The sequence below is a fragment of the Onychomys torridus genome, chromosome 2 (genome assembly GCF_903995425.1).
Source record: "Onychomys torridus chromosome 2, mOncTor1.1, whole genome shotgun sequence".
Lineage (NCBI taxonomy): Eukaryota > Metazoa > Chordata > Mammalia > Rodentia > Cricetidae > Onychomys > Onychomys torridus.
In genome coordinates, this window is record NC_050444.1 from 20845416 (window position 1) to 20870231 (window position 24816).

Below are 24816 nucleotides of genomic sequence, written 5' to 3' on the forward strand. Positions count from 1 at the left end.
ATTTTTAATATTACAATATAATTATATCACTTCCCCTTTCCCTTTCCTCCCTCCAAACCATCGCTTATATTCCTCCTGGCTCTCTTTCAAATAATGTCCTCTTTTTTCGTTAATTGTTAGAAGTGGGTTTTTTTTTGTTTGTTTGTTTTCTCCAGTCTTATAGTCAAAAGGCCCAGTGGCCCAGTGATTGTGAAACGGAGAGGGAGAGGGGCAGCTAGACAGAGAGACAGAATGAACATGGTCCTAGAACGCTTAAAATCAATCCTGTAAATTTATAAACAAAATGGATTTAGAATGGGAACTGATTCATGTATTTACTTTGATTTGACTAACTTTATGGAAAATTAAAACAGCAACGATAGGAATTCAGCCAAGCACGGGCTGGGGATTCTAACCCTGATCTACCTCGGACTCCAGCAGTGCCTCTACGCGATGCCATGCGGCTGGGGTGGAGGACCTCAGCCTATGGCGCCTGGCAGTCGACAACTATAGTGATCTGTTTGTGATGAGGAAGCATGGCCCATCCCAGCATCATGGTGAACTGAGTGGGACAAAGTGACCCACACACAGGACTAGGTCTGTCCTCCACGGGCTCCGAGGAGAAAACATGAGCCCAACAACTTACAGCACCAGCCACCTGGGCACTATTATAATGAGCAGAAATGGTGAGGGGCTGGCCACTTGACCAGCTGCAGCACCCAGGGAAAAGAGCCCTTTACGTCATCTGGGCAGCACAGCAGAGCTGACTCTGTTGATGAGAGCACAGGTGAGCCAATCGTGAGAACGTAAGGGTGGGAGACAGGACCCCACCCTTATCTGCCATATGGCAGCATGGGCTGGGGAGAGATGCCCTTTCCCTGCCCCTGCCCATCAATGATTAAAGCAGATGGGAGAACTGACTCTGAAGTAACAAGAGTCAGAGAACTGTCCCTGTCCCCCACAACACTCAGGAGAGCAGGCCGTGATCCTCAACTGGGCAGAGCTCTGTTGGTGCAGGTATGGGTGAACCAGCCCTGAAGTGGTGAGCATGGGAGAGCTGTCCCTATTACTCATCTGTTTTGTGGAGGCATGGGCAGGGAAGAGTTGCCCCGCCCCATGAAAGCCTGAGGCAGGTGCGTGCGCGAGAATTGGCCCAAGAGGTTCATAAGAGCAGGAAAGCTGCCCTGCCCCCCACCAACTGCAAAACTTGAGAGACCAGGCCCTGCACCTCCCTGTGTAACACAATAGAGCCAACCGTATTGATAGAGGTGTAGGTGACCCCGCGCTGAAGTCGTAAGCATGGGAGAGCAGCCCCACTACTCATCTGTGAAGCACTGGTGTGGGTGGGGGAGAGATGCCCCCATTGCCCTTGCCCCTTACTGTCTGCAACAGACAAGAAAGCTAACCCTCCCCCTTTACCAGATGCAGTTTCAGGAAAGTGGCCATGCCCCTCGCCGCGACAGCACCTTGCCAGGACAACACAATAGAGCTGGCCCTGATGGTGTAGGCGTGGGAGAGCCAACCCTGAAGATGGAAAAGAAGGAGAACTTGCTCTGCCCTTGCTCATCACTGCAAGGTGTGATCTAGCCAGCGCAATGCTGGAGAGCTCACCTGTTGGGGAGAACTGGTGGGTGGACCAACCCTGGCCCAGAACCAGGTAATGACTTGGCTGCCCAAACATCCACCATATCTGTAATCTACTGGAGCACCTTAAGGAACCTGACACACAGACCCAAACCTGCAGGATCTCTGCAACACTGGACAGCAGCAGAATATCCAAGAAGAGTCCCACTGAGGGCCCAGCATGAATAGTATAACAGAAACCAGAAGCCTTGAACCAAACCAATGACTCTTGCTGTGAACACTTGCAAGTAAAGATACATGGACAAAGGAGTTTACTATGTAACTCACTGTGTCTCACTGCAGCTTCTATGACAAGATTTTTAATTCCTCCTTTCTTTTTTTCTTCCTTCTTCCTCTTAAACTTTGGTTTACTTGAGGGGGCGGGTGCAGGGGCAGAGAGCAGATGTGAAGGGACAAGGAAATGAATGGGATCGAGATACATGCTATAAAAGACACATAGAATAAATGAAAAGAAAGAAAAAAATGTAAATATGCTCTCAATAAATGACTAAGCTGAAAAAAGGGAGGAAAATACCAACTATATTAGGTGCATACCACCACAGTGGCTAAAGGTGAAAGATTGGTGATTGAAGTATTAGAATGAAACCTAAGTGTTAGTCAGACTTTTCATTTCCCTGGAAAATATCTGAACAAGACAATGTAGTGGGAAAAGGGGTTACTTTGGCTCAAAGCTTCAAAACTTTCAGTCCATAGTAAGCAGGCTCTGTTACAGTGGGTCTGAGATGCGACAGAACATCATCACAGCGGGAAGTGTTTAGGGGAAAAGACTTCACTTCATGGTAGTCATGAGTCAGAAAGAGAGCGTGCCTATCTACACTAGTGGGCTTTCGCCTTTATCTCCATTTATTCTGCCCAAGTTCCACTCCATAAGACCGTGCCATGAACATTCAGGAAAGATCCTCCAGGTTCTTTCATTTCCATGGGAATTCTACCCCAAGAGGTGTGCTTTCATTAATCTTCTAGATTCTTCACAATCCTATCACATAGACAATTGCAATTCTCCACATTGAGTTATCACATCAACTATTAGAGAAAATTGGAACTGCTCATTTTTTATATATTGTTGGCCAAAAAGTAAAATGGTATAATGATCTTTGTGAGCTAGTGTCCATCTGTGTAGCTCTGGCTAAACTGGAACTTGCTTTGTAGACCAGGATGTCTTTGAACTCTTAGAAATTTGTCTGTCCCTGCCTCCCCAGTGCTTGCATTAAAGGCATATGCCAACACACCCAGATAGTATAACAGTTTTAAGAAAAGATCAGAAAGGTTTGTTGTTTTTTCACCACTAATCATGCATGTACATTGCAACTTAAAAATTTCACACTTCTTTATTGAAGAGAAATTAAAATATATATCCAGATGAGTAAAGTGAATAAGAACATTCAGAGACACTAGGTTCACAATAATCAGAAACTTCATAGAACCAAGGTATTTATCCATAGATATAGGATGTTTTTAAAAGGTGTAGTATATACATGCAATAAATGGTACTCAGAAATTTAAACAAATAATGTGAGCAAAGTAACTCTCAAAATAGTGAGAAATAGCTACACAAAGCACACATACTTTGTGATGACATTTATATGAAATTCCAGAATAAAGAAATGATCCTATTTACATTAACACCAAATGGAATTAAAAAAAAAAAAAAAAAAAAAAAAAAACAAGCAGTCCAAAACACATACACTGAAAACTACAGCATGAGAATGAAAGCAAGTGAAGCAGAAACAAATCAGTGGAATGACATCTGGGTTCGTGGATTGAATGAGTGATTATTGTTCAAATGTGACCCACTCAGGCAAACCCTATCAAAATCCAAGTGGTAGCTTATCTTATGTGCTCCACAAAAGTCAAGGAACTGGATTTAGTACACAAATGTGAGACTCCAAACTATGAAACTATTAGAAGGAAACAGAGCAGGATAGCTCCATGATCTTCCTTGGGTCATGTTCACAATGGCCTCTCAAACACAAGCATGGCAATGGTGGACACACAGGTTTCCTTCACACTCAAAATGGTCTGCTCTAAAAACAAGACAATCAACAAAATGCAAACACAACCTCCCAAACTGGAGGAAATATTTACAAACCATATACGTGATAATGGGTTAAAGTCACAAATATGAGAAATTCCTATAATTTAATAACAAAAGCTTTCAATAAAAAAGAATTTAAATGACATTTCTTGAATGAAGGCATATAATGATATGGTTAATAAGTACATATCAAAACTACAATGTGTATCATATTGCCCCACCTAGAATGGCAGTAATCAAAAGGGAAAAACAGGTGTTGTAGAAAACAAAGGAAAGGTGGCAGAAAAATGAGAATGTCCATGTACTGTCAAGGGACATTAGTATGCAATTAGTGTAGAAGACAGAATGCAGGCATCTCGAAAACGAAAAATATTGTCTTTTTAATCATTGACATTCTAATGGGTAAGACAATACCTCAGATAAGTTTAATTTACACTTTTCTGGTGATCAATGACTTGGAGGTTTTTATACTTTGTGGTTACTTGAACATCTTTTCAGAAATATTTGTTTAGATTATTTGTCCAATTGTTAGTCAGATTGTCTCTTGAATTCCTTATATATTCCCAGAGGCATAATTCCTATTTTCACAATTTCTTTAAGTTCAATAATTCTCTTATTGTTTTGACTTGAAGCTGTGTGTTGTCATGCATTAAATATTTATAGAGAGTCTGTGTATTAAATCCACCAGATGGAATCTCCTTGAAAAGATTTATCTGCCTGGAGTGTAGATATTAGAGATGGACACCCTTGACTAATTAAGCTAATCCTAGAAAATCAATATGATGCCATCTAATTAAATTACAAATCTTACCTTTGGTTGTGCATGTCTGGGTGTGCAAGACATGTCTGAGTAAAGAATCCAAAAATAAACCACAAAGCATCAGGGCAGAAAATTTCCAATTAACGTAGCATACTATTTAATATTTTAAAAGTTCAAGGCAAACCCTTGAGACTTGGAAAATCAATGCCAATGTTTCATTTTTAACTGTCATTTTTAACATCTATAAATAAGAAGGTGAAAGTAGATAATACTGTGTTTGTTCCTATTAACACAAATGATGCATAATAGAATTGAGCATATAGAAAAAATATCTACTCCCTTCCCACTCTTGGGGTATATTAAGTTTAATATGTTTCCTCAGTTCAAAGAAACCCACAGGTTGAAAACCTGTGACCAAAATAAATTAGATGATAGATGTAAGACAAATTGCTAAACGGTCCTATTAATTAAAAAAAAAAAAATGGAGCCAGATATTGGAGTGAAAGCAGAAATATCAGAGAAACAGAACAAGCCATAACCAACCTCACCTCACCAACTCCTCAGCGGATCCTGTTTCCATGAATCCTCAGACTGAAAACCTCTAAGTCCTCAACCCTAAGGGTCTCAGTTAAACTGCTGCTAAAAAGCCTCTAGTTCCTGTTTCCTCATGTCTTATATATCTTCCTGTGTCCTGCCATATTACTTCCTGGGATTAAAGGCGGTGTGTCCTTCCCAAGCAAAGACTTGAGATCTCAAGTGCTGGGATTAAAGGTGTATGCCACCATACCTGGCTCTGTTCCCAGTGTGGCCTTAAACTCACCCAGAAGGATCTCTGCCTCCCAAGTGGTAGGATTAAGGGTGTGTACCACTACTGTCTGGCCTCTATGTCTAATCTAGTGGTTGGCTCTGTCCTCTGATCCCCAGATAAGTTTTATTTGTTAGAGCACAAATAAAATATCACCACAGATAAAACACTTAAAATTGGAACTAGAAAAGTTTAAATGCAACTTATAAACTCACTTTTGTGCTTTATCTTTTTGACTCCTTGATGTCAAGTCCACTGTTAGTGAGTCGGGCCTTCTGGACATTTACTTTATGATGTTTTCATTGTCTTAGCACAATAGTTCTAAACTCTCCCCAAAAAGTTAGTGGGATTTTGTTACTGTTTCTGTTGTGATGGTTATTCCCCTATCTACCAGGATAAAAATATCCCTTATCCTTTAAAATATATTGCATTTGAAAATAATTTACTTATAAATTTGATTTTGAGTACTAATTTCAACACTAGTTTATTTCATTTTTTATAAAACTACTCCTCTTAGCATTTAAAAATAATTACCTTTGTACAAAGACTAATGGTCATAAAGTACTAAAGTGTTCCTGTTCTGTGTGGCTCACTGGAAGAAGAAATGAAGCCTGTTTAATTTGTTATTAATTGTTATTAGCAGGCAAGCATGTACACATATGGGGGGCAGAGCACATTTTTATGGAATCATTTCTCTACTTCTACTTTTACATGAGATCCAGGATTGACCTCAGGTGGTCAAACTTGCAGACAAGGACTTTTTCCACAGGGGAATCTCTTCAGCTCTGCCCCTACTCCATGCTTTATTTAATATTTTAATTGGCCTATGAACTGACAGTTTTCCTAATGGAATTTTGGAGCATACACTGGGTGGGTTTTATGTCCACCCTCCTCCTCTCCGCCTCTCTGTCCCATCTTCCTCTCTGTGCTCCTTTGCCCCCTGTATTCCTCTTCCACTTTCTCTCACGTGTGCTGCTGTCTTCTCCAACCCTCTGCTAAAGACCCTTTTTATCTCACGGACCCCTTTCTAGTATCGTAGTGTTTACTAACATTAACCCCACTTAGATGCATGTATTTAACAGTTAGAAGCTGGAATCTGCATATGAGAGAGAGCATACAGTGTATGTCTTTCTGAGCTTGAGTTCCCTTGCTTCATGTAATGTTTTCCAGTTCTACTCATTTTTTCTGAAAATTTCATAATTCATTTTTTCTTTATAGTCAAATAATATTTAACTTTATGATATACATTTTTCACTATCCATTCATCTACTAGTAGAAATCCAAGCTTATTCCATTTCCTGTCTGTTTCAAACAGTGCATCAGTGAGCATGCAAATGTCTCTGGGTAAAATACAGAGTCCTTTGGGAATATACCCAAGAGTAATACAACTAAGTTATTTAGTGCTTCTATTTTAAAAATAAAAACTTAAATAAGGCAGAACATTGTAAAAAGTTCTAACCTGTCATGGATACCAGGGGAAAAAAAAATAACTGAGACCAACTGAGTTGAATGCTTATCTATAAAATATTTGGATTTTTAAATTTATTTTTATTAATCCCATGAAAATGTTTATAAAACATATATTGTGATCATTATTCCTTTGTTACTCCTCTCTCTAGCTCCTCCCATATCCACCTGACTACTAACCCCAACTTAATGTCTTCTCTAAAAAAGATATAATATAAAAACAATTTGTGTTGCCTTTATATTCCTAGGTATGGGACCAGCCACTGAACCATGGTATGCCAGCCAAGTCCTATACCCTTAAACAAAAGTGACTCTCTTTCCCCAAGAAGCCATCCACTGTCCACAGCTCCTGAGTCAGGAGTTGGGCTAATGAATACCTTCTTACTCCTTGCTAGAATAGTAACTGGCTTGATCTTGTGCGGATGTTGTGAAGGCAACCGCAGCTGCTGGGAGTTCAAGAGCTCAGTAGTCCTGCCATGTCCAGAAGACACTGTTTCACTCTGGTCCTCCAGCCTCTGGTTCTTATAATCCTTCTTTCCCCTCTTCCATATGCAGGAAGTTTTTTAAGGACACTGTAGGAATGCCTGACCCAGGCTGTGTTATCAAAGCTAAATAATTTTATTTGGAATTCTGAAGTTCTAAATAAATTACCTATTCTATCCCAGAGTTGCTTCTTTACTAAGAAAATAGTTCACATCTCTTCTCACATTTAACTATCCATTAGTATGATACAAAAAATATGTAGAAAAGGTAGTGAACAAATTTATCTGTTCTGTTTTTCATTTGTGTAAACAATTGGATGTAAATTATATTATAAAGAGTTATCTCATCAACATAAGCTTACTTGATCTGTATAATCTCCAGATGTTAGTTTATTATTTAAAATTTTTATTAGATTTATTTGTTTTAGTGTGGTGGGGAATACCACAACATTCATGTAGAGTTTGCCTTATCCTATGTGGATTCCCAGTGACTGAACTCAGATTGTTAGACTTGTTGGCAATTATCTTTATCTACTGAAGCATCTCATCAGCCCTGGTTTGGCAATTTAAAGATAGCCTCAAATTCTTTGCCCTCCCTCTCAGGAGAGATGGAGTCTCATATATCTTCCAATCAATTAAAACTAGGGGTTTGCTTGACAAGTATAACAGGACAAGAAATTAAGATGTTATGGGATTTCTGGATTATAAGATCCTTTTTATCTTCTTCTTGGGCTATGATCACTCAAGGAGAAGCAGCTGCCATTAAGAAGTCTATAAACTTATCTATCAGGGTTTCTGATTTTATGTTCTTATGGGCTCTGTGTGTGTGTGTGTGTGTGTGTGTGTGTGTGTGTATGTGTGTGTGTGTGTGGGTAGGTGGGTGGTGGTGGTGGTGGTGGTGGTGGTGGTGGTGGTGGTGGTTTGTCTCTTTTCTTTATTTTATTCTGATTTGATTGTTAGACTGTTAGTTTTCCAAAATGAGAGCTAGAAAGGTATGGAGTTGAATAGGTGGGGATGAAGGGACAATATCTGAGCATATGATGGGAAAGTGTGTAGTTGGAGTTTTTTTGCCTGGCCCAGTCAGGACAAATCTCTCTTACCTGCCAGTCCCACAGTCGCTCAGACCCAAACAAGAAAGCACACAGAGACTTATATTGCTTACAAACTGTATGGCCGTGGCAGGCTGCTTGTTATCTACCTTTTTTATCTTAAATCAACCCATTTCTGTTAGTCTATACTTTGCCACATGGCTTGTGGCTTACCAGTGTCTTTACATGTTGCTTCTCATGGCGGCAGCGGCTGGCGATGTCCCTCTCCAACCTTCTACTTCCCAGAATTCTCTTCTCTCTTGTCCCGCCTATACTTCCTGCCTGGCCACTGGCCAATCAGAACTTTATTTACACAGAGCGATATCCACAGCAAAAGTGTATGGGGAATTTTTTTTCAATTTAAAAAAAAAAAAAAAGGTCCATGTACCTTGAAACAGGCTGAATATTAGGAAACCCAATCTAGTCTCATAAGAAAGATAAGTAGAAAATTATCCTTCTGTCCCCAACCAGACCAGCACAAGCTTCCTTGGGTGTACCAAGAAGAGATCATATGGAGAAGAACATAGAAACCCAGACAACAGTAAGACTCACGGGACAAAGCAGCTGACCTCAAACACATGTTCCCAGATGTCTCCAATCATCCCAGTCACTCCATCCAAAAGCCCAGTCACTGTGGAATATAGACAGCACAGCTGTGCTAACTTTGTACAAATCTCTCACCTAAAAAAAAAAAAATAGAAGCATGATAAAATAGACCACCAAATTTGGAAACAGTAAATATCCTCTTTGGGTTTAAATGTTAGTCATGTCCTGGTGTTTATTCAGAAGTTTACAGTAGCACACACAGTGTTTGCCAGTTCCTGCATACATGAACTTTGTGTGTGAGCAAAATGGTATTGCAATGATATGTACAGGAATATCTACCCATCTCCTTTACAGGTATCTGAGATGTTATTATTGGGCAGTTCGAACTTTAATTACTATTGGAGGCCTTCCAGAGCCACAGACTTCTTTTGAAATTGTTTTTCAACTCCTGAATTTTTTTTCTGGAGTTTTTGTGTTCTCCAGCTTAATTGGTCAGGTAAGCAGACAGTGAATTCCTAGGTGCAAAATATATTCACTTTTAAGAGGCTAATAAATATTTATAAGTTTTATGATGGAAATATTGAAATCTGTGGTTTCTTCTCCTTCTCCCTTCTCTTCCTTCTTTTACTGCCTTTCACAGATTTAATAGTGTGAACTAGAACGTGTTTAGACCAACATTACAACATTGACTAATTTCTGAGACAGTCTTGATACATAGTCTAGGCCAACCTCAAACTCATGGTCCTCTTCCTCTCATTGAAGAGTGCTGGAATTACATATCCATGCCACAACACTCAGATGTTTTTCCTTTTTAGCCATTAAATCTTCCAGAAGAACTGATGGCCAAGTCTGTTAGGATATAAACCCTTTGAATTTACAGTAAAAACATTATAATTCATAATACATAGCAGAATCTAGAATCTGAGCCAGGTGTTTCATGGAGCATATACTGTTGCATAGCAATTTGCAAAGTGCACAATGCAAAATGGGCCTGTGTGATGTGTCAGAACCAAGGCTTCAGTGAGCTCATGAAGCACAACATGGGCAAGTCCTACCAGAGACACCTCAAACTCATTACATATTTTATTTGAATTAATTTTTAGTCATTATGAATTCAGAGACCTTTTATTGTTCCCATTTTTTGCAGCCCCCACATTCAGTTGTACAACTCCATATAAAGTTATAATACCTGATTTAAGAAACTGAGTAGTACATCACAAAATCAATAAACCCTCTAGAAAAACTATTGATTCTTAACACACTCACAGCTGTCTGTATAAAATTCATTCTGTAACAATAAAAACTACTTACCATGATATTTGATACTGCTCAAAAATTGTCAGAACTCAAATAATGCATCCACTGATGTTAAGTATCTGCTAAACATAGAAGATGACAGAGAAGTTTAGCAGCCCTCACTATTCAGAAAAGGGAAGCCTCTCAGGTTACATGAAACAGATGCAGGTGAGGTATTTTCAGGAGTTACCATTAATAGGAAGTTCAGTTAATCAGAATCAGTTATGAAAAGATGTCGGCGGCAAAACATGAAACCAGTCTGAGATCCGCATGGCCATGGTGGGACAAATGACCTGTGAAAGTAAGAAAAAGTGCAAAGATAAAATACTTTATGGGTTCTGAATGCTCAATTTGAATGTTACCTTGACAGCAATGGGGAGCACTCTAGGGAGGGTACCGAACATGGAGATTCAAGATTATTTATAATATGAACCAAAAGGACCAGTGTTTTTAAATATGTGTTTTATTATTATTTAGGTGTGGTAAATCCAGCAGATCAAGGACAATTGCTATTGAAAGGATTATTTTGTTATTTATGCTCACAGTTCTTAAAAGGAGGAAGCATGCCACACCACAAAAATGAGGACGTTGAACAAAATAAGTAATTACTGAGTGTGTGGAGTTCTACAGCTAAACAAACATTAGGGTTAGCTAATTTGAATAATTTCATCAGGTTTTGAGATGTTGGTCTATTGATCTGGTGCCTAGTACTGTCATGTACAACAGGTAGTGTCCTAAATGGAGGAGACTACATGAGGGCTATTTAAAAAATAAGAATTATAGATTAGCTAATTTGAATTATGAAAAGCACTTTCAGGAGAATTGGTCATTATCTCTCAGAAACTGGCTGTAGCCAGGAAGAGCAAGCAAGGACTTAGGTCAGCAAGCCTCCAAATACAAACACAGAAAAATACCTAGGCGGTTAATGTCAATGCACAGGAGCGTGTCAGCTTCAGACATCTTAATGGACGATATAGAAAAGTTGGAAAAACATCCATTAGGAAAAAATATTGGAATAAATGGAATACTGAAATTTTGGAACATCAAGAAGTTAAAAATTGTAAGTGTAAGCTATCGTAGCAATGAATGGGGAATTCACTAATGGTTGAAATATGAAACTGGTTGGAGAAATTTTCAATTTAAAATTAAATGAAATTAAGCAACAAAAAATATAATTTGTCATAATATATCATAAAGTCAATGTGGGGTACATTTACTGTTTTCTCATTTTTACAGATGAGGAGACTCTAGATTAAAGAGATTAAGAGGTTGTGCAGGGTATAGTGTCATATATCTTTAATCTCAGCACATGAGAGGCTGAGCCAGGAAGATCTCTGTGAGTTCAAGGCCAGACTTGTCTACATAGTGAGTTCCAGGACAGCCAGAGCTACATAGTGAAGCCCTATCTCAAAAAGGAGAGAGAGATTAACAGGCATTGCAAGTCATACTGTCTTAAAATAGAACAATATGTGAAAATGGACAGTCAAAGTAAAATCTAACACATATTGAGACCTTGGTGTAGGCAAAGCCGTTTTCAAAAGACTAGAAAATGATCTCTTTGTCCTGTAATGTCAGCACTTGGGAAGCTGAAGCAAGAGGAGGGGAAAGTTCAGAGCCACCCAGTCTACATAGCAAATTGCAGCTCAGCCGGGACTGCATTGCCAGCATTTGTCTCCAAACTCAAAAAAGAGAGAAAGGGGGAAAGGATGCCTGCTAGGCAGAGTGTGAGCCCCTCACCACTGGCTGCTTCTCCTGACAGCCACAGCCACATCACTTGAGAAAGTCTGGACTCAGACTCTACTTTAGACCAACTGAACCACAACATGCATCTCAAAAGATCCTGTGGTGATTCCTATGCATGTGAGAATCTAATAAGTGTAGTGCACCTGCCTTTCAATTGGACTGAAGATCAAACCAGAGCAAGAAACACCTAAAACTGGTGCTGAAGTACACCAGAAATCAAAGCTGGAGATAGGGACTGGTGCCTTAAGCTCTCCTAGGAAATAAGAGATGCTAGGAAGGAAAGAGATAGAAACAAAAGTAAGAGAGCCGGAAACAAAATCTCCATGTATTCAAACTCCACACATATGGTCACAACAGTGACTATGCCTCAAAATTAGCCATCATCCTCCACTCCTGAATTCCACTCCCTAGTACAACTCACAAGTCCTGGCATTGTCTAACTCTCCGACCATGATATGCTTCCTTAGACTGGAACTCATATGGACTACATATTGTCCTCAGTTCCTATATCAGTGAAACCCAACACTGCTGAAAGGTAATACATAAGACGTTCAGATGAATATGCTACAAATCCTTGGGTCCTCAAGACCATTTTAAGATTGTCCTTGATTACAGATAACACCCTTGTTGAATCTCTCAACCTCTAATACATCATGTCTGACAGCCTTAGAGAACTGGATAATGCTGTTTGTGGCATATGAATGTGGAAAGAGAAGATCTAGGAATTGAGGCTGTAGAAGATTATTTGGAGAGCCATCGAAGAATAAGAGTGTCTGAAAAAAATGGATATAAAAGGATTGTCGGTAGAGCTCTTAGCAAATACTTTTAAGAAGATGTAGATTCTATTACCTCTAAAACTGTAAATTGAGGAAGAAATCACAATGAAAGGTATTTGAGCTATGCTTAAAAAATACAAAAAAAAAAAAAAAAAAAACTGGAATTTTTCCATAAGCAGAAAAGACTCCACAGCTACCAGAATGAATGAGCAAAGTATTAGTGTGAAAGTGAGACCTGGCTTCCCTCCTATAATAAACCCACAGTCAAAGCAAATTTATAAGCACTTGCTTCTCTCTATGTGAGAGGAAGAGCCAAGCAATATATCTTTTTTGTGCTGAGACCTTAAAGATCAGCTTTTAACCTAGAGTGGGTTTTTATGGCTGAGTTATAAACACCCAAGAACTAAACCTGACAGTTCCTTAAGGATTGTCACAGCCGGCAGACAACGCTTCAGTAATTTCAGCACATTTCAACTTCTGCTGAATACTGTGCTGCAAGCATGATAAGATTTGATTTTATCTGTCTAAGCAACACAAAAGGAAGAACAGAGGCTGAAACTGCATGATGAGTTGAGCCTGTAGAGCCAGCCACCCTGGCTGATCTGTGAAGGGTACTTTCATAGAGCGACTCGTCAAAATCGACTAGCCATTCTGCAGGATAATTGCCCAACTCTCATTACACTTCCCTTGCATCTGTGCAGGGATTATAGTTGCTTTAAAATGTCAACTATCATTTTCATGGTAATATATAAGTATGTGAAGATTATGTGCATTCACCTGCATTATGAGACCAAAGCCTCACAAAAATCTCATACAATTGGTATAATGGGCCTTATTATTGTCAGGGAGATAATCTGATTTTCAACATTTTATTAAGATATGATATCAGTGTGTTAAAGTCAGACAATCAGAGTAATAGATGGGATGTTGTATAAGAACAAGCTATTCAGATGAAATTTCTCTCTTGGGTGTGAATGACCATGTTTATGGTTTTAGATGCGTGATGTAATTGGAGCAGCAACAGCCAATAAGAACAACTTCCACATCTGCATGGACCATATCATTGCCTACATGAATAAATACTCGATTCCTCAGAGTGTTCAGTATCGAGTTCGGACTTGGCTGGAATACACATGGAACTCTCAGAGAATACTAGGTGAGTATGACAAATGGTGGCTTACATTACTGTAAACCTTATCACAAAGTAAAAATTATGTGACGTAAAAAAGGAGATCTTTGGATTTGAATAACAGGTTGAAAAACAAATGATCTCTTGGGCATTAATTTAATATGAATGATGTTTTTTCTTAAATGTAGATGCATATTCCAAGGCAAATCTTGGACGAGAAAGGTTAAATTTTACTCGGTGCCTACCAGATGCTAGGAATTGCACAGTTTGCCACACATCACACACATACACACAAATTGGGGAAATGGGTGTCATTGACCCCTTTTCAGAGCCAAGGAAATAGCAGAGCCCCTAAGTGCAAAAATTGGCCAAGGACTCATAACTGGAACTGAGCCCCAAATCTGTTCTCCAAGCTCATGTTGTCTGTGACAGCTCCTCTCCCTGGGAGCACAGTGTGCAGAAACAGCACAAGCTTTCAGGCCATTTTCATTGCACAGCGTGGTTTCCAGTCAGTCCTGAGAGACCATTACTTATCAGTGTTGTCTGCTCTATAACTACAGCACTGGAGCTCAAAAAATTAATTTTTACTAAAGCATTTAAAGTAAGTTATGGGCTAGTTGACAATAAATTCAATTTTCAGTTTCTTCTTTAAAAATAAGCATTAATATTACTGAGAAGTCAACAAAAAGCTACTTACTTTAGTGAAAATATCAGATTCTCAAATCACATTTTTTCCTAAGAGAAGAAAGTATCTATGGGTTCTGGCTGTAGGATTTTCCTCTACCAGTATGCCACTGGTAAGAAACTACAGTCTCCCAGAATTATCAAAGCACTATGTCCCTTCTCTTTAGTGTCCACAGATACTCATGAGAGCAATTCTAGCAGGAAAGAAACTGCACAAAGAGGCTTCTGGTCACAGCTACAGACATTGACTCAACTCTAGCTTAGTGAGTAACTAGAGACAAATAGCCCTCAAAAATAAGAAATGATGCTTTAAAAGCTAGCTAATTTTAGTTTATGTGTATGTGTGAGGACATGCATATATTTATGTGCACTGCATGCATGCCTTGTGCCTGCAGAGGCCAGAAAATGGCTTTGAATTCCCAGCAACTAGAGTTACAACTAGTTGTGATCTACCAAATGGATACTGAGAAATTAATCCAGGTTCTCTGCAAGAGCACCAAGTGCTCTTTACCACTGAGCCATCTCTCTAGCCTGCAAGCTATGTTTTTATATGAAAGATGGCATGGAATCCCAGTAGAGAGGCAAGTGAATCTCTGTGAATTGAAGACTAGCTGCTGCACATTGCAAATTCCAGGCTAGCCAGGGCTATATAGTAAGACTGTCTCAAAGAAAGCAAATACATTATTTTTAGAAAAGAAAACGTACAAGATAATGCACTGTCAAGAACCCTGAGCATATTTGATATTAAGGATGGGTGTGGTTGGAAGTTTTCCTGTGTCCTGCCCAGCCGGCGGTCAGGTCAAATCTCTCCCACTCACATCCCCCAAGTAAATGCACAGAAGCTTATATTAATTTTAACTGCTTGGCCATTAGCTCAGGCTAATTACTGATTAACTCTTACACTTAAATTAATCCATAATTCTTATCTATGTTTAGCATGTGGCTTGATACCTTTTCTCAATTCATCTTGCTGTGTCTGTCAGCTTATCCCACCTAAACTTTCTGCCTGGCTACTGGCCAATCAGTATTTTATTTATCAACCAATCAGAGCAACACACATTCACAGCATACAGAATGACATCCCACAGCAAATGGGAACCTTTTTTTTTTTTAAATTAAAAATCCTGTCAATCTGCAGATCCATCATTTAGTTCACATGTAGGAAAAAATCCATAATGGGTTCAGATTCATTATTGGGTTTAAAAGCAACTAAATAACAATAATTTAAATTTACTTGCTAGCACTTTTCCTCATTAGATTATATTCCCAGTTGAGATTCCTACTAATTTATTCAATCAAGCAAGTCATTTACAGTCTCTCTGAGTTTAAATTATTTTGAGGGTTTTTTTTTTCCTATTTGCGAAGTAGAAATGAACATCTGGCCATAGGATTGTTGTAAGAGTCAAGTAAGATAATGGATAAGACAGACCTCCATACGCCTTCAAACACCACCTACCACTCATTGCCATTTGCCATCCTTAGGCTGATGGGACTGGCAGAAACAAGAACTAGATCCTTTTTCCACCTCAGCCTGTTTACTAACCTTTGCCCCACAATCACTAAATTTAGTATTTTAAGCCAGATGGTAGTGGCGCACACCTTTAATCCCAGCACTCGGGAGGCAGAGGCAAGCAGATCTCTGTGAGTTCAAGGCCAGCCTAGGCTACAGAGTGAGTTCCAGGAAAGGCTCCAAAGCTACACAGAGAAACCCTGTCTCAAAAAAAATTAATAATTTAAAGTCTCAAAAATAATGTTCCAGAATATTCATTATACCATTTGTAGTTAAAATACTTCATTGTTCTCAGGCTGGAGAGATGGCTCAATGGTTCAGAGCACTGGCTGTTCTTCAAGAGGTCCAGAGTTCAGTCCCGAAAACCACAGAGTGGCTCAGAACTGTCTATAGTGAGATCTGATGCCCTCTTCTGGCATAAAGTTGTACATACAGATAAAGCAATCATACATAAAATAAATAAATAAATCTTTATATGTCAATGCTTTCATGAGCAAAATAGCGCCATTGTGATGTATGAAGGGCTGGGTACGGTGGAATGGCCTGTAATTCCAGCACATGGGAGGACAAAGCAGGAAGTTAGCTGGGAGTTCAAGGCCAACCTGAGCTGCACTGCAAGATCTTGCCTCTCAAAACAAGGAAGGGACACATCTGAAACTCCAATGCGATGAAGATGAAGGAGGAGGATCACTAGAGCCCATTGGCTAACCAGTCTAGACAGTAAGTTCCAAGGTCAACAAAAGCCCCTATCTCAAAAATGAGAGTGGAGAGTAATCAAGGAAGACACCAATGTCCAACTCTAGCCTCTACACAAGTACACATGGCACATGCACACACATAAATTAAACACACACATGTAGATCTAATATTCATAATAGAGACACTGAAATTAAGACATGTTTATTTACAAAACATTTGTTTTTGTTATCTACATTTTCAATATTTTTCTATTTATTCTTTGGTGAATTGTTTTACTAATTATTCTACTTTGGGATTGGTGTATTTATTTTTACAAAGATGAGTCCAATTTGCTGGAGAACCTACCAACAGCAATGCAGTTATCTCTCGCCATTGACACAAACTTCAGTATCATCAACCAAGTACAATTGTTCAAGGCAAGTACTTTTATAATTAATGGAAACATAAATGTCAATTTCTTCATAAAAATTTAAGTTCTTACTTTATATGGAATTCATGTTTTTTTCTTATTTGTTATTTTTTATTAATTTATTTGTTTTGTGTGTACATGTGGAAGATTTGGGGAACACACATGTGCCAAGGTGTGCATGTGGTGATCACAGGGAAATTTCCAAGGGTCAGTGGGTCTCAGAAGTCAAACTGAGGTGAACAGACTTGGCAGCAGGTGCCTTTACCTGCTGAGCCATCTCACTGTTCCTGCCTTATGTTTTAACAAAATCAAAATAACCTGGAAAATTTACAAGAATCAAAAAGATTATGGGTCCCCTCTCAACAGACAACTTGCTCTTTAGAAGCCTCTCTGTTCTAATTAGTGTCAAGGAAGAGGAGTTCTTCAGACAAGTTCTTCAGACTCTTCTTGCATAAATTTAAATTTAATTAAACACCACTGTTCTGTCTTTGCTAACACATGCACCACCTTCCATTTATGAATGTACCTTGGCAATGTATGATGAATCAAGCTCCTAGATCAGCTCTTCATTGAACTACTCATGTAACTATTACTAATGCTTTAGATTTGGCTCATTTTTTCTTTAAGGAAAAGTCTTGCAATATAGCACTAATCAGCCTAGAATCTGAAATAATAAAAATAAACCAATTTTAGTATGGTTTGAATGATGGTGTCATTACCAAAATTCAGGCTGAAATTCAATTCCTATATTAAGAGGTATGGCCTTGGGCTAGCGACTGAGTCATAAAAATTCTATCTTCTTGCTCTATGTCTTTTTCTATGAATGTTTATTCACTCCACACAGGGCAATGATGACAGACAAAATAATTCTGCCCAAGTATAACTTAGCAAACCAGTGAGTCTGTAGGATTTGCTTACAGAAGCATTGGTAAGGAGTTACCTGCAGAAGCATAGGTAGCTCAAAGGCATGGCAGGAAAGCCCACCCCAGCCGAGCATCAATGATGACTCACAAAAGCTGAATCTCTCAGACCCAAACCAAGAATCATACCCCTAGGAGGAAAGGGGGGGAGGGGGGAGGACAGGGGAACCCATGGCTGATGTATAAAATTTAAAACACATAATAATAAAGAAAAAATAAATAATTTTTTTTTTAAAAAGCTGAATCTCTGAAGTTCCCTGCTCAACTTCCAAGCAGCTTCTCTTCCCTACCAACTGCTTACTGCTTATGCAACCTTGAAGATGGGCCTTTCTGAGCTTCCTGGGTCTTACAAGGTCTGTGAGCCTTATAAGTTTCATTACCTTCTTATGAGTATCCTCCTCTCTCAAGGAGGGACTGTTGGAATTTGGAGGAAATAACTATATATCTCTTGAATATGAAAGCACAAACAGACTATGATCTGTTTGTCTGGAGTGATAAATCCTGCATGAAAATGTCATGTAAACAATTTGATTTCCTATCTTGCACTTCTGGGAGAAGTTCATATTAGAACAATAATTTAGACCTATACATATATTGATATCTTTTAAGCATGCTATCAGTGTGAACACCGAATTCCAGCAAAGACAAAAAATAAAATGTAAGCCATGCAGAAGCATGTAACCAGAACTTTCTCCAGTCCTGCCTTGCCCAGCAGCCTGGACAAATCTGTCCCATCCTCAGTCCCATAGTTGCTTATAAAATAATCACACAGAGACTTATATTAATTACAAATTGTATGGCTTATGGCTCAAGCTTCTTGCTAAGGTAGCTCTTCATCTTAAATTAACCCATTCCTATAAATCTTATGTTGCCATGTGGCCATGGTGTTACCTGTCTGCTGACATCTTATTGCTCCTTCAGTGGCAGGCCTGAGTCTCCTGCCTATCTCTTTCCTTTATCTCTCCTTGGATTTCCTGCCTGCTTCTAAGCTGACTTGCCATAGACCAAAGCAGCTTATTTATTAATCAGTGGGAACAACATATATTTATAGCATATAGAAAGACATCCCACAACAGAAGCACATGCCTTGAAATATATAATTACTGTCACTGGCCAAAAGATGGAAGAACAGAAGCTGTGTGGTGAGACTGCTAGGCAGAGTTACTTCAAAACTTGGGCCAACCACTGACTGACTCTGTATCCTACTAGAAGCAGGTCAGTATCCAAGGACTCCTAATTGCAGTCAGATCCAGATTTCCACCAGGATTGAGATAAAGTTGTAAAAGGTGTGATGATATTCAAGTTGCCAGATGACACAAAACAGAAAAGAATAATCTTAATTGTGCTGACCATAAATTATAACATTTTAAATTAAGGATTTTTAAACAATGAATAAAGCCAAAATTAATAGCAATAAGCAGGAAAGTAAAACTTAGAACTTGCAAATTAAATTAAATATTTCAAATGTTAAAAAGAACATTAGCTCTTTAAGAATTATTTTTATGGGAGGCAGAGGCAGGTGGATCTCTGTGAGTTCGAGGCCAGCCTGGTCTACAGAGCAAGTTCCAGGACAGGCTCCAAAACTACACAGAGAAACCCTGTCTCAAAAAAATAAATTCTTTTTAGACCTAGGAAGTTTACTGACTTCAAACTCTGTGAATCACAGAGTTATAGATGAGAATGTCCTAAATTTTTACTTATACTACATGATGTCTAACCTATCAGGTCATGAATAATAAGTTTTATGAATGACACTGAATTTGAATATTTTTCAGCTAACTGTGAGAGTAGGGATTGAGGAGAAGCCAACTGACAAGACAGAAATCTGATCAACAACTGCTTCTCAAAGGTAGTTACAAATGGAGTTATCTAACAGGAATGTGTCTATAGTACACAGCACAGTTTCTGAAAAAGAACAGTGGTGAGTACTCTCTCCCATATTATTTAAGCAGTTAACAATTTCTGTAGGGAGGAAGGCAACTTAGAGTTGATATGTTGACTCTATGCAACAACTCACTTAGTGCTCCCCTAAGTAGCACAATTAAATTCTGGACAAGAGTGAAGTTGTTGTTGTTGTTGTTGTTGTTGTTGTTGTTGTTGTTGTTATTGTTGGGCTAGCCTCCCACTATATAACCCTTTTGGTCTAGAACTCAATATATAAACTAGGTTGGCCTTGAACTCACAGAGATCCATGAGATTGTTTCTTTTGATCTGCAATTCTAGGACAAATAGAAATAGACTGCAGTGTTATGTAGGAATTTCCTCCAAAATAAACCATGTCATCTTAGAGGGAAGATCATTAAGACCCAGGATGTTCTAAATAGAGATGAAACATTGCATCCTTCAGGGTAACTGTTTAAGGCCCAGGATGTCCTAAACAGAGGTTTCTTAATACTCACAAAGTAAAAACTGTAAAGCTTCAATAATTCCTTTAAATTGACAAGATATTAGAGTCCCCTCATTCCTCAAGCTGATGTAGGCATTAAGGACTGCTAAACTGTGCAGCTCTGAAAAAACTCAGACAAGCTGAACTGACTAGACAGAGATCTATCAATATGCTTGGAAGAACACTCTCCAACCTCTCCAGATTCCTGCAGGTTATGCAGTGTGCTCAAAGTTTCCAGCCTTCATGAGCTGTCACTCATGCTGGGGTGGGCTTTAGTAATGCATCTGTCTCTGAGTCATTTCTGCTCCTGTAAGTAACTCACCCACATTCCTGTAAGTAACCCCAATAAAACTCATTGATTCACCAAGTTTGACTTTGGTGGTATATGAACTGTGTTCTGTCATGGTTTCCCTTCTGAGGTTAATAGATGTTTATTCATATCTCCCTAGAAACACCCAGAAAAATTCACATAGTAATTAATGCAAAAGAATGATAGGTTGTTATAAGGCAATGTTACAGAGAGGTCCTTCATAATCCTTCAATTCCAACAATACTGCAACCCTACACATTGATTTACCAAATCTTTGCATGCGCCTCAAGCACTCAGATATATTTGGAATGAGGTTGTCAAAGGTAAGAATGAAGCCATTACTTACTCTGGATCTTAATGTAGATATATGTCTCTCCACAAAAATACAAATATCTGCCATTTACTCAGCACCTACCATGTGGCACAGTGTAGTGACTTCTTTGTTATTTCTCTCAAGAACTCCATAGTTGTGGGCTGAAACATACTTCCTGGTTTCAAAAGTTGAAGATGTAATCCCTTGACCTCAGCAAATAATCACACTTAGAGATAAGGCCTTTAAAGGGTTGATTAACCTAAAAGGGGGTCTATAATCCAGTGTGACTGCTTGTCTTAACAAGAAACAGAAGTTTGGAGTATACAGAAAGACACAGGGGGGGAGTGAGCAGAATGAGATTTGAGAACTCAGTGGAAAGATAGCCACCTACAAAACGGAGAGGGGGAACAGAAGATACAAACGTGCAGGCCCCATGACCATGAGCTTCTAGCATCCAGAACTCTCAGAACAAGGCTTTTTCCTCTTTAAATCACACAATCTGTCATATGTTGTTATGGTAAATACAGAAAATTAATGCACTCAGTAATTGAAAATAAGTTCCCTTCTATTACATTATTTCCTGATTATAGTTTCCCCTCTCTCTTTTCTTCCCAATTCCTCCACATCTCCCATCCTCTCCAGATCCACTCCCTTTCTGTATCTCATTAGAAAAGAACAGGCTTCTAAGAGAAACAACCAAACATGGCAAAATAAAATACTATAAGGTGAGGAAAAAAACATTCATATCAAAGTTGAACACAGCAAACCAACAGTAGGAAAAGAGTCCCAAGAGCAGGCAATAGAGTCAGAGACCCACTCATTCTCAAAGTCAGAAATATCATTGAAAAAAAAGCTAATAGCATTAGTATGCACACAGAGGAACTAATGTATATCCATGTAGGCCCTGTGCTTGCTGCTTGTCTCTGTGAGCTCATATGTACTTTGCTTAGTTCATTCAGAGGGCTGTGTTCTCCTGGTATCCTCCATAACCCCTGACTCTTACAATCTTTCTGCCTCTTCTAACTCAGGATAACCTGAGCTCAGTAGGGAGGAGTCCATTCAGACTCTCTCCACATAATATCCAGCTGCGGGTCTTGACATCTGTTCCCTTCTCCTGCTGGAGGAAGCTTCTTTGATGATGACTGGACAAGGCACTGACCTATAAGTAAGGAAGAATATCATTAGGAATCATTTTATTGATTTTTTTAGATCAGACAGGTTTGTTTTTATCCTAGGTCTCTGGGGTATCTAGTCTTTGGTTCCTGGTACCTAAGCAGTGGTAGGTAGGTATCAGTTTCTTCTTGTGGAGTGGGCCTTAAGTCAAATCAGACATTGGTAAGCTACTCCCACAAGTTCTGTGCCACAAGTACCCTACCATATTTTGGAGGAAGGATAGATTGTAAGCCATAGGTTTTGTGGCTGGGTTGGTGTCCACGTTTCTCTTTCAGTAGCCTATAGAATACCTTCCCACACCAAAGAGACTAGAACTTAGAGGTGGAGACTCCAGTTAGGCACCAGCTCAACTTCTCCATGTGAAGATGGATGTTTCCTTCCCACCAGTTCCCAAATAACCACTCAGAGGCTTAATATTAATTACAAATGCTTGGTCAATAGCTCAGGATTGTTACTAGCTAACACTTATACTTAAATTAATCCATATTTCTTATCTATGGTTTGCCATGTGGCTCATGGCTTGTTTCCACATTTTCTACATGTCCTGATTCCTAAATGACTGGCTGGCATCTCTCCTGACTCCACCCTTCTTCATTTTAGTGTCCTCAGTTTGATTGTCCTGCCTAACTTTATCTTGCCTTGCTATAGGCCAACCAGCTTCTTTATTAACCAGTGAGAGTAATACATATTGACAGTGTACATAAGGATTATTCCACAGCATCCATGTTCAATGAGTTGTGTGAATGTCACCCTTTGCAATGGGGTCAATTGTAAGTTTGTAGAGAGTAACCCTTTGTTACTTAGCATCAGCTTGAGTTGTTTGTGAATTTTCATAAGACCTCCTTGGCCAACAACTCAACTGAATGCAACCAAGTCCCTCTGCTGGAAGCCTTGCCTAACTACAAGAATGGCCAAGTGACATTCTGTATCCCCCCATTACTAGAAGTCCTCATTAGGATCACCTTTATAGATTCCAGGAAGTTTCCACAGCACTAGGTTTCCATACTACCCCATAAGAGCCTCCCAATGCCAGCCATCTCTGCCTGTACTCTCTCCCTCCATTTTATCTCTTCCACAGCCTGATCCCTCCCATTCCCATCCCAACTCAATATCTCCCATCTCCAGTCCTTGCATAAAATCTATTCTATTTTCCCTTCCCAGGGATGTCCATGAGTCTGCCTTATCCCCTTCCTCTTTACCTAACCTCTCTGCATCTATAGATTGTAGCTTGGTTATCATTTAGTTAATGGCTAATATCCACTTGTAAGTAAATACCTAACCTAATTGTCTTTCTGTGTCTTGGTAACCTCACTCAGGATGATTTCCTCGATTTTCATCTATTTGCCTGGGAATTTCATGATGTCATATTTTAACAGCTGAGTAATACTTTATCATGTAACTGTCCCACATTTCGTTCATTCATTCTTCTGTCAAGGACCATCTAGGTTATTTCCCCCGTTTCTGGCTATTATGAAATAAGCCACAGTGAACATGGTTGAACAATGTTCCTATGATAGAATAAAGCATCCTCAGGATATATGCCCAAGAGTGGCATGCCTGGGTCTTGAAGTAATTCAATACCCAATTTTCTGAGGAATGTCCATATTGATTTTCATAGTGGTTGTACAAGTTTGCACTCCCAGCAGTAATGGAGGAGTGCTCCCCTTGCTCCAAATCCTCACCAGAATGAGCTGTCACTGTGTTATTGATTTCTACCATTCTGACGGGTGTAAGATGGAATCTCCAAGCAGTTTTGATTTGCATTTCTCTGATGGACAAGAATGTACAACATTTCTCTAAGTGCTTCTCAGCTGTTTGAGAATCCTCTATTGAGAATTCTCTGTTTAGATCTGTACCCCAGTTTAAAATGACATTATTTGGGTTTTTTATATCTAGTTTCTTGAGTTCTTTATATCTTTTAGATATTAGTCCTCTATCAGGTGTGGAGTTGGGAAGAACCTTTTCTCATTCTGTAGACTGTTGCTTTGTCTGATCAACAGTGTCCTTGCCTTATAGAAGATTTTCAGTTTCATGAGGTCCCATTTATTAATTATTGATCTTAGTGCCTGTGCCACTTACGTTCTGTTCACAAAGTTGTCTCCTGTGTCAATGGGGTAGAGGCTAGTCTCACTTTTCGTCTATCAGGTTCAGTGTATCTGGTTTTATATCAAGGTCTCTGATCCAATTGAACTTGAGTTTTATGCAGGATGATAAATATGGATCTATTTTCATTATTTTACATGCAGACATCCAAGTGGACCAGTGCCATTTGTTAAAGTGCTTTCTTTTTCCAGTGTGTATTTTTGGCTTCTTCATAAAAAATCAGGTGTCTGTAAGTGTGTAGATTTATTTCTGTGTCTTCAATTCAATCCTATGATCAATGTGTCTGTTTTTGTGCTAATACATGTAGTTTTATTATTATAGCTCCATAGTACATCTTGAAATCAAGTAGGTGATACCTCCAGAAGTTCAAGATTGTTTCAGCTATCTTGGATTTTTTTGTTTTGTCATATGAAATTGAGAATTGTCCTTTCAAGGTCTATAAAGAATTGTGTTGGGTTTTTTATGGGGATTGTATTGAATCTGTAGATTGTTTTTTGGTAGGATGACCAATTTTACTCTGTTAGTTCTACCAATCCATGAGCATGGGAGATCTTTCCAT

At 39.0% G+C, this 24816-nt stretch overlaps 1 protein-coding gene across 1 annotated transcript in view; it reads left to right on the top strand.

Moving 5' to 3' along the window:
* Cngb3 (cyclic nucleotide gated channel subunit beta 3) overlaps positions 1-24816 on the top strand; it is a 174352-nt gene that overhangs the window by 97829 nt on the left and 51707 nt on the right. The window contains exons 11-13 of the mRNA XM_036180084.1: positions 9161-9302; positions 13618-13777; positions 16962-17059. Of these exons, the coding sequence (XP_036035977.1) occupies positions 9161-9302; positions 13618-13777; positions 16962-17059 (400 nt within the window). The remainder of the gene's footprint in view (positions 1-9160; positions 9303-13617; positions 13778-16961; positions 17060-24816) is intronic.